The sequence below is a fragment of the Propithecus coquereli genome, unplaced genomic scaffold, assembly GCF_000956105.1.
Source record: "Propithecus coquereli isolate 6110/MARCELLA unplaced genomic scaffold, Pcoq_1.0 Scaffold44, whole genome shotgun sequence".
Classification (NCBI taxonomy): domain Eukaryota; kingdom Metazoa; phylum Chordata; class Mammalia; order Primates; family Indriidae; genus Propithecus; species Propithecus coquereli.
Window position 1 is genome coordinate 1,533,367 of NW_012150174.1, and position 10,971 is coordinate 1,544,337.

Here is a 10,971-nt window from a genome sequence, read left to right on the forward strand (position 1 = left end):
CAGAGTGCTAGGATTACAGGAGTGACCCAATCCTTTTTTTTGCCCCAGATTTCTAGGCTGTTACCTAAACTTTGCCTAAGAGAATGTTTTAATATTTTCTTGGTGTCTGTACCTTTGAGTGCCTTTTCAAGCTACAGAGGATGTAAGAAACTATAATTATGACTCGGTTCGTGTAAAAAAGATAAAGCCTTATCAAAACAGTGCTGACCTACTGCTTGCTTTTAAAATTGTTTCCTAGCAGATCCACAAAATAGACATTATATGGATTTATTGAATTTCTTCTGCATTGTAGGGACAGGATAACAAGTACTGCAAAGTTGTTGGGTTAAATGTGAGACCAGCTTAACTATCCTTAAGGGTTAGAGGTGTTTAAAAAAAAAAAAAAGCTGAATTTGAGATCAGCATATAAATTGATGGGAATAGGTATATACTTTGAAAAAAGCCTTTTTTAAACAACAAAGAAGTAGCCTTTGTAATTCTTTTCAGAGCAAATCTGAGTTTCCAAACACTTCCTTTCTGTATTTTTTTTTTTTTTAAGAGAAAGAGTCTTGCTCTGTCACCCAGGCTGGAATGTAGTAGCACAATCATAGTTCACTGTAGCCTTAAACTTCTGAGCTCCAGCATCATCCTGCCTCAGTCTCCCGAGTAGCTGGGACTACCAGCTCCTACTACCACCACACCTGGCTAAAGTTTTATTATTTTTTGTAGAGATGGGGTCTCACCACGTTGCTCAGGCTGGTTTTGAACTCCTGGCCTTACGTGACCCTCCTGTCTTGGCCTCCCAAAGTGATGGGATTACATGCGTGAGCCCCTGAATCAGCCCAGCCTCTTTCCTCTATTTTTGATCCCTAAGTAGGTGTTTCTTAAAGGGCAGTACATATAGGCCTGGATGTACCATGATTTTAGGTGGCATACAAGTATCCTTTTATCTTAGTAGTTAAATATTTTGATATGAATTGGAAAAATATAACTAGCTTTTCAAGCCAGTCATTTCATGGATATTATTGCTGAAATAAAGCTATAATAATAGGCCATGATGTTAGGTCTGTGTATGTTTTTAAATTAGTAAATAATAGTATAGGTAATATATCAAAAAGGCAAAAATCATGAAGGTAGTATGCAAATAACTGAAGCTTGGTAAACACTGCATTAAACTGTGCCCATTGACACTATTGTTTTTTGTTTTGTGTACCAGTATTCAGTTAAGAGCAACTTTTTGGCTAGACATAGCCAATTTTCTGTCTCTTGGAGTCCCAGGTTAGAACAAAAGATGTCTATCCCAAAATCATGTTAGGTAGTGCTCAGTGCTGAGTCATCTAGACAGCAAACTAGTCTTGTTTTAAATAAGTAACACTAATGTGTATATTTGCATTTTTCTTGGGAAAACCCTGTATAGGCTTTGATTTGGCAGGTCAATCTATGAGCTATATAGTTGATAGGGACAGGAAAATCTTAAGTCTTGGTGACAAAAATCCACCTTCCTCTTCTTCCAAATCTACGAATGGGATGGAGTGGAATGTGTGCCTCTGCTTATGAGTTTTTGTATGTCTTCAGTCAACTTGAATTCATATTTTTGGTGTCCTTTCCATAGTGAAAATGTGAGCTGCTCGTGAATAAGACCTGTGTTTGAGGCAATTTTATGTATCTACTTAGGTTAGCAGTATTGCTTCTCTTTCTCCTCAGTTTTCCTTTCCCTCTCCTTTTTCTTCTTTAAATATGGAGCCCCTATCCACTGTGGAAAGTCTGCAATTAAATTTACCAAGATATGAACTAATTAAAGGATCTCACTGTGACCTAGCCAAGGTGACTGGGGAAGAAATATGGATAGTGTTTTGGAATTTCTATCAGGGATGTGTCAGTTCTTAGCAGTGCTATCATGCAGGATTTTCAGGTTGGATTAGAGCCTGCTGCCTTGGCCAGTTGCTTCATTGGTAGGCTAATTTAGTTGGAATTTCCACCCTGTTTTGAGATGGTTTGTATTTGGCAGCCTCGTAGTCAGCACATATCCTTTGGCTTTTCTCCAAGAATTTCATACACATCTTGGGCCTAAGTTGCTCACTTTGTTCTCAGAGGTTAGTGTTTCTTTTTTCTAGCCACAGCAACAGGTTCAGTAGATAAGAATGGCATCTGCCTAACATGACAAAAGAGGGGGAGGACACTTTAAAAATCTTATTCCTGGCCCATAAGTTTAATGTGGAATGGTCCTAGAAATGAATCATCTGAATTATTAGCTCTGTGTTTACCATACTTTTCTCATAATAGATACTTATAAAATGGAAATGTTTCTCCTTTTCTAGTTCAAATTAACATTATTCTAGTATTAGTCATTCCTCAGTGCAGTTACATCAAAACTGAAGTCCAGAGAAATACCATCTGTGCCAGGATAATATAAGCACTTTTTAGGGTGATAGAGAAACCTGTCTAAAAGAGAGTTTGTGTGGCAAATTAATATTTAATGAACATAAGAGCCACAGTGAAAAGTTAGAAGTCTAGACCCTTCTCGCTTCTTAGTTTTCTTTGAAATGCAGCTATGGTTTGCCCCTAGCCTTTGCCCAAAATAAAATCTCAGTGTTTCCCTGTTCTAAGCAAAATAACCTATGTAACTGTGACTCCCTAGTAGAAAATCATCTGGAGTAGGGTAGTCAGCAAATAGTTATGAGGAATAGTTTTTTTTGTTTCTTTGAAAAATTGGACTTTAAAATGCTTTGTTCTAAGGAAGGCTAATTTTTTTAAATCAGAATTTTAAAACACAAACTGTTTCTTTTAAGTGGTGATTTTTTTTTTTTTTTAAGTCACCAAGTCCAGGTATTAAATACCTTTTTGGAAAATAGCCTGAAAACAGAATTTCTTTGAATTGTTCATTTAAGCATTATTTTGGGATGTTACATAGAAACCCTGCACCTAAAAATAGCCATGTATAATCAATATTTACTCTGAAATTTTATAGCTAAGCTTTAATGTAGGTTATATGATCTCTTAATTATTTAGAATGGATTTTACAGTTAATATTTAAACCTCTCTATTGCTTGACATAGTGCCTTATGCCTAATAGACTTTTACTCTGTTTTTATTTTTAGAAAAGGTATAGTTTGGCAGTGGGGCCTCCAAAAAAAGACCCAAAAGTTAAAGGTGTCCAATCAGCAGCTGTACAAGCATTTCTTAAAAGGAAACAAGAGGAACTCAGACGAAAAGGTACACATCTGTCGCCTTATTCTCAATTTTAAAGTCTTCCACCTTCACATGTAGCTTGTACTTAACCAGTGGATGTTTGTAAAAGCATAAAAGGCCGATAGATTTGGCAGGGGTGGGGTGGGTGGCTGTTGTCTGGATTAACTGGATTTATGGCTTTACATATGTTCTTATGTTGATCATTTGTGTAGAAGATTTCCTTTATTCCTCTTTAAATTAAAAGCTTTTTGGGGTTAGTGACCATGTCTTGTAATTGGGAGTTCCCAGTAACTTCATTCTTTAACCTTTGTTCTGAAACTGTTTCTATCTATTTGTGTTTTAATTTTTTTTATTAATAAGAGTGCTATCTAAAAAGTTAAAATAAGGATAATTTTTTAAACCATTAAGCTCAAGTAGTTTTATTTCATATAAATGACAAAGAAACTGATTCAATATGTTTAAGTATTCATTGAGTCATAATTAATAACAACTGCTAAGTGGATACTAATGTTCCCTTAACTTGGTACATTTATTTCATATGAACTATTTTCTATATTTAAAGCTGAAAACCAAATCTTCCACTTGCTTAGTCATATAGAAAAACCCATGTGTCCTACTCATTACATAAAGATGACTCAACTGATACTTGTTCAAATGACTTCCTCATTTGATTCCTAGATGTTTTCAAACTGTAACTTGAATATTCATTGTTTTTGTTTTCAGTTGAGCATAATGCTATCTTGAGACCTTGAAATAATAATATGTTCTTGTTTTGTCCCTTGTAGCCTTAGAGGAGAAAAGGAGAAAAGAAGAACTAGTGAAAAAGCGAATTGAGCTCAAACATGACAAGAAAGCAAGAGCTATGGCCAAGAGGACAAAGGATAATTTCCATGGTTATGATGGAATTCCTATTGAGGAAAAGTCAAAGAAGAGGCAGGCAATGGAAAGCCACACCAGCCAGGGAACAGACCAAGAGTATGAGATGGAAGAAGAGGATGAATCCTTTGAGTACAATCAAGCAGAGTATGAGCAGGAGTATGAGGAAGAGGAAGAACCTCCCAAAGTTGAAAGCAAACCAAAGGTCTCCCTTAAAAGTGCCCCACCACCCATGAACTTCACTGATCTACTCAGGCTGGCTGAGAAAAAGCAATTTGAACCAGTGGAGATCAAGGTAGTGAAGAAATCAGAAGAGCGGCCTATGACTGCAGAAGAACTTAGGGAGCGAGAATTCCTTGAACGAAAGCGTAGGAAAAAGAAGCCTGAGACAGATGTAAAACTACCTCCAACTGTGTCCAAAAAGGCACCCTCTCAGAAAGAAAGCACGGGCACAAAACTCAGCAAAGTTTATGAAGACAGGCATCCTTCTTCCAAGGGAATGCCCCTTCCTCATGCTGAGAAGAAATCCAGAGCCAGCATGGCCAATGAGAAACACTCAGCTTTGTCTTTATCCAAATGCATGCCAGGAGAGAGGACCAAGGCAGGCTCTGGCAATATTTCCCAACCCTCACTTCGCGAGGGCCATAACAGACCTGTTTTGAATGGGGCTGGAAAGCCCCATTCCAGTACCTATTCACCAAGTGTCCCAAAGACTTCTGCTAGTGGGACTCAGAAATGTGTTACTGAGCACAAAGCCAAAAAGTCTCCTTCCCATCCTAACCATTCCAGGCCTGGGCCTATGGTCACTCCACACAATAAGGCTAAGAGTGCAGGTGTCAGGCAGCCAGGCAGCAGCTCCAACTCAGCCCCTGGTCGGCCCAGCATAGCAACTGCTCGACCCACAGTTAATTCTGGCCCTGCACCCAGGCGGCAGAATGGCAGCTCCAGCTCAGGACCTGAGCGATCCATCAGTGGGACCAAGAAGCCATCCAGCGACTCGAATCCCTCTGGACGAGCAGTCAGTGGTGCTAGTGGCCCTGGACGACCAATAAACAGCTCGAGTGGCCCTGGGCGACCCATTGGTGGCTCAGGTAGTTCTATGAGACCTGCGGGCAGCTCTAGAGGCCCTGGGAGGCCTGCGAGCAGTCCACATGACCTTCGACGACCAGTGAGTGGCTCAGGCCCCCTTGGGCGGTCAGTCAGTGGCCCTGGGCGATCCATAAGTGGGTCAGTTCCAGCTGGAAGGACTGTCAGTAGTTCAGGCCCTGGAAGACCAATGAGCAGCTTGGGACCTGGGCGAACAATTAGTAGCTCAGGTCCCCTCATAAAGCCCAAATGCACTGTTGTCTCAGAAACAATTTCTTCCAAGAATATCATTAGCCGGTCTAGCAATGGACAGATGAATGGAATGAAGCCTCCCTTATCTGGCTACAGATCTGCCCAAGGTAAAATTGCCCCCACCCTAAAGAGTATTTGTCACTAGGAAATTGGAAAGAGTACTTAGTTTTATATGACCTGGGACCCTGACCCTGTGAACCCTTTCATGTGCTCTCTAATATACTCTAGTGTTGATAGAATCCTGATGTGTTTGTCCTGTGGCTGAGAGTTTCTTTAATGATTGTGGCTTGGAAAAGTCTTTAGAAAGACTTATCTAGGGTCCTCTGTTCACCCATGCAGTGTCCCCCAAGTGCAATAAACTTTGTGATTTGTGAGACAGGGTGAATGTACGTGCTTTATATATATGGTCCAATGGATGAGTTAATCTTTACCTTTTTCTGAGGACCAAAGAGACCCGTCTTCAGGGATCAGAGTGTAATTGTAAGCTTGAAGTCTTTCGATGCATATGTATTGAGCAAACATAAGTTAAGCACCCATTATGTGCCAGAAACTGTTTTAAACTGCCCTTGTGTTTGTGCTCCTTATAATGGGTAGTATCAAGGTCCTAACCACTGATCCTTTAGGAATCTGCTGTCCCAAGGTACAGAATCATTGGTGGCATCTACTAGCTGCTAAGTCATAGTTGCTTCATGCTAATAGGCACTTGTTAGGCACCATGGAGAATATAAAAAAAAACCAATGATGAAATTCTTTGCTTTAAAATTCCTAATTCAACTAGACTATTGATTCTCAACCAAGGGCAGTTTTGCCCCCAAGGGGACATTTGGCAATGTCTAGAGACCTTTTGGGGTGGGGGCACAGGGTCTCACTCTGTCACCTGGGCTAGAGTGCAGTGGCATAATCATACCTTACTGTGACTTCAAACTCCTGGGCTCAAGGGATCCTCCTGCCTCAGCCTCCTGAGTAACTGGGACTACAGGCACATGCCACCGTGCCCGGCTGATTTTTCTATTTTTTTTAGAGACAGGGTCTCACTCTTGCTCAGGCTGGTCTCAAACTCCTGGCCTCAAGTGATCCTCCCTCCTCAGCCTCTCAAAGTTGTAGAATTACAGGCATGAGCCACCACGCCTGATCCTGGAGAAATTTTTGATTATCAAAACTGGGGTTGGGGGATGCCACTGGCATCTAGTAGATAGAGGCCTGGGTTGCTGCTAATAATGTACAGGATAGTCCCCCATGCCAAAGAATTAACTGACCCAAAAATGTCATTGTGCCAAGGTTGAGAAACTCTGAGCTAGGGGAGAGAAGCCATGCATATGAAAAACAACTGTAGAAGAACAAAAGGAATGTCTGTAATCAAAGACTAGAAAGTAGATGGTCTCACATACTGGTCTATTGATCAGTGCCTATCTTTGCAAAGTTTTTTTCAGTCTTTTGGTAAAATGACAAAAAAATATTGCAGTGAGTTTTTCTTGTAGTCAAACTTAGTTTGAACAATTATCTGTAATTCTGAGAATCTTTCATACTTCATTGGACTTAAAAGTTATAATGAAATTATGTGATAGTAGATGGTAATTGCTACTTTTGCTGTATTGGCAAAGTTAAAAATTAGTGATTCTGTGGCAGTTTGTAGATTTTATTTATTTTTAGAATTTTACTGATCTTTTAAATTAAGAAACATGGGCACTATCAAGCTAGAAAATGTAACAAGACATTTGTAATAAGCCCTGGAATAAATAGGAGTTCTGTTCTTTCTGGATACCGTGACACAGCAGGGATGATGTAGTAATGACTCCAGCCTGCTCACTGTGGTTTTTAAGGTTACTATCTTAATAATTTCTCACAGTCTCAATTTACATAGAACTCTGGGCCTATTTGAAGTTTTAAGGTTCTTGTAAATAATAATGGTTTCTATTCTTAGGTCCTCAAAGGCCTGCCTTCCCCATTGGTTACAAAAGGCATCGAGAATATGAAGAGGAAGAAGATGATGATGAATATGACTCAGAAATGGAAGATTTTATTGAAGATGAAGGAGAATCTCAGGAAGAAATATCTAAGCACATTCGAGAAATCTTCGGCTATGACCGAAAAAAGTAAGGCTAAAGATTTAGATAAATATGGCATACTTGTTATCTTGAATAATTCATGTTATGGGAGGAGAAATAAACATTGTGAAGGCATTGAATATAATTCTTAATTAGGAACCCTTGAGTGATTGTTAAATAGATTTACTCTTTTGGCACTAAATATTTTAGAATTAATTCAGACTAGTTTGTGTAGTTATTTGCATGAAGACCAAAAAATACCCCTTTTGGAAAAGTAGTCTATTGCCTTTAAAAATAATAATTAAAAAAAAATGAATACCCCTTTTAAGCTGTTGTCCTTACAAGATGTATATTTAATAAGAGTGAAGTTGCTTAGTGTAGTAGAAATAATTGGCTTTGAAGTCAGCCATCCACAAAGCCTTATTGAAAGCCAGTCTGATCTGACACCTGCTTTTTTCTTTGGTATAAAAAGCTTTGCTGCTGAAGAGTATGGTCACTGGACCACTGGACAGCTGTATGGCACCAGCAGCATTAACGTACCTAAGACCCTGTTACAGATGCAGGCTCTCAGGCCCCACCTCAGACCTACTGGATTTAAATCTAAATGGCAGAGGCCATCCTAAGAAAAGGTCTTTTTTTTTAAAGACAGAGTAGAAGGAAGAACTAGATTAAAAATCAGATCTAAAAATCTAATCTTAACTGCTGTTGCTATATAGCTGTAGATTCTTGGTCAAGCCATTAACCTATCTGCTTTGGTTTCCTCTGTTCTAAAGTCATTCCCTACCTCATGCTCATGAAACTCAAATGAGACTAATGTACACAAAATAATTCTTATATATATTGTGCTTTCAGAATTTTAATATAAATTATCAAATATAGGTGAGTGAATTGAGGAAGCATTGTTGCATTGGTACCTTCATCAACATTAGATTCAGGAATAGTTGCCCTCTGAGGGTAATAAGAGCTCAATTTGTTTTTACTTCAGAAACTTCACTTCTACTCATCCTCCACCCCCCTTACTCTCTGCCAAGCAAGGAGGAATAATCCTAAATGTGTGTTTGATTTAGTTATAAAAGATGTTTTTTTAAGATGACAGGATATAGTTCCTCTAGAAAATTGAATTTTTGTTTTTTTGTAACTTTGACTTCCTCTTTTCAGATACAAAGATGAAAGTGATTATGCCTTACGTTACATGGAAAGTAGTTGGAAAGAGCAGCAGAAGGAAGAAGCAAAGAGGTGAGCATAAAACTTAAGACGTTTGTGCTAAAATGTCCTAAAAATTCTTTACTTGTTGCTATAGTTGCACCATTGGGAACAGGGGCTTGAGGCCTCCCCTAATCCTATTGTAGCATATTCTTGCTTTTCTTTCCCCATCATATACATATCAATCTTTTTTTTTTTTTTTTTGAGACAGAGCGTTGCTCTGTTGCTGGGGCTAGAGTGCTGTCGAGTCAGCCTAGCTCACAGCAACCTCAAACACCTGGGCTCAAGCAATCCTATTGCCTCAGCCTCCCAGGTAGCTGGGACTACAGGCATGCGCCACTGTGCCCGGCTAATTTTTTCTATATATTTTTAGTTGTCCAGCTAATTTCTATTTTTTTAGTAGAGACGGGGTCTCGCTCTTGCTCAGGCTGGTCTCAAATTCCTGAGCTCAAGCAATCCTCCTGCCTCAGCCTCCCAGAGTGCTAGGATTACAGGCGTGAGCCACCACGCCCGGCCACACATATCAATCTTGCTAACCTGTAACATTGCTACCTCAGGGACCCTATGGAGGTATAGTAGATTCCCTCTGTCTGATTCCTGTTTGGTGGCTGTCTGATAGTAAACTAATGATAGTTTCTCAGGCAGGGTAATAAATAATTACTTTGTTTATGCTGTTATTAATAATAATAATTACCTATTAATAATAATTACCTATTAACTGAGGTAAATAATTCACCTCGGTCCCAACTCAGAATATTAAACCTTTTTCTCCCTCTTGCCCTCCTGTAACTATATAAAATATCAAGCTAAAGTGTTGGGAAAGAATTAGAATGTTAATGAATAAATGTTTCTTCTTTATTTTTAAAAGCTTTTGCGATGTTAAGGTATTTTTTGTTATTTGAGAGATCCTTTTTCTACTACAATTTGGGTCCATGGCCCCTGGTGAAAAAGAATCCCTGCTAGTCTGTTTTCAGTGGTAGAGCCTTGAGACATCTTGAGTGCATCAGCACAATCCATGTGAGCTCCCAGTTAAAATTTCTTTCTTGCTTTTTTAAAGAAAGTGGCAATACCTTGTATATTGATGAATACCCTCTTAATAATTTTTTTGGCAGCTTAAGACTAGGTATGCAAGAGGACTTAGAGGAAATGAGACGTGAAGAAGAAGAAATGCGACGTCGAAAGGTCAAGAAGCTCAAGAGGCGTTAGATGCTGCTTTTATTTTTGTGAACTTCCAGAGATGATGTACTGCAAGAATTTCCAGTCTTCAGGCTTGAAGATGCCCCCTTATCATTTTAGATTTATACTTGGGTACTGAAGGAAAAGGAATGCATATTGTTGTTTGCAGGCTGTCATTTGAGCATAAAGTATTTTCAAATATTTTCCAGGGTGCAATCTGTAATGCAGATGATACAATGCCCCACTGTGTGCTCTTATGAAGTTAACTGTTCACAGATGCCAGCCTTGATCCTGATGAGCTATGCACTCTAATATGGGGCCGCTCACCAGTCAACCAATCTTTTGTTGTTCCTTTGCTACTTTGAAAGGAGAAAAAAGATTGTTCCTTGACTTCTATAATTTTTCTGATATGTGAGTAGGGCACTGCCCAACTCCCAATCAAACTTACTGTCTTTTTATGAGGAACCTGGCCCTCCCATGAATGTAGCCAGCAAAAAAGTGACTTGTCCTAATCTGTGATTGGATTGAGAACTTAAAAATGTAGAGTAGGCTTTATAATTATCATGTGGATGCCATCCCTGTGACTTTGAAGTACAAAGTAGAATAAATTCTATATTATTCATGGATTGGATGCTGAGCATTCTTACTAATTTAGGCGATTAAGCAATTAATGAAAAGTTTTCCAAGTTAAAATACAGGTTATGTGAGTATTATAATATTCTTTTCCAAGTTTTCCTTTCAGATTTACTGTTAAGTTTGGCTTTAGTGTAAAATAGACAAGGTCACTGTGCTGAATGATTTTTACCATAAAAAAATCATTTTTATATTAAAGAAAATATTTTATTCAAACATTAGATTTGAAAGAGTAATAGTTTCAAAATAAGAAAGTGACATGTTGAGGCTCCCCTCCTCCCCATTCCCCGCCCATGATAAAGCTATTTTGAAATCCCCAGGTTCCCCTGTACCTCTTGATGTTAATAACTTTGCATTTTTAGCTTAAATTTGTTAGTAAATATTAATGGCAAAAAACCAAAAACTAAATTTATGTCTATCAAGAGCACCACCTTCCCTTTTTGTCCACATTGCACTTTTATTTCAAACTATGCACTGTGAAGAGATTTTTTTCCCAGGTAGAAAGGATATTTCTTGTTACTGGTGTTTTACT

At 38.7% G+C, this 10,971-nt stretch overlaps 1 protein-coding gene across 1 annotated transcript in view; it reads left to right on the forward strand.

Moving 5' to 3' along the window:
• The window catches only part of SPTY2D1 (SPT2, Suppressor of Ty, domain containing 1 (S. cerevisiae)), a 20,400-nt gene extending 9,963 nt beyond the window's left edge, over window positions 1-10,437 (forward strand). Inside the window, exons 2-6 of the mRNA XM_012654439.1 lie at window positions 3,078-3,192; window positions 3,954-5,489; window positions 7,304-7,475; window positions 8,586-8,663; window positions 9,743-10,437. Of these exons, the coding sequence (XP_012509893.1) occupies window positions 3,078-3,192; window positions 3,954-5,489; window positions 7,304-7,475; window positions 8,586-8,663; window positions 9,743-9,836 (1,995 nt within the window). The 3' untranslated portion in view covers window positions 9,837-10,437. The remainder of the gene's footprint in view (window positions 1-3,077; window positions 3,193-3,953; window positions 5,490-7,303; window positions 7,476-8,585; window positions 8,664-9,742) is intronic.
• The last annotated feature ends 534 nt before the right edge of the window (window positions 10,438-10,971 follow it).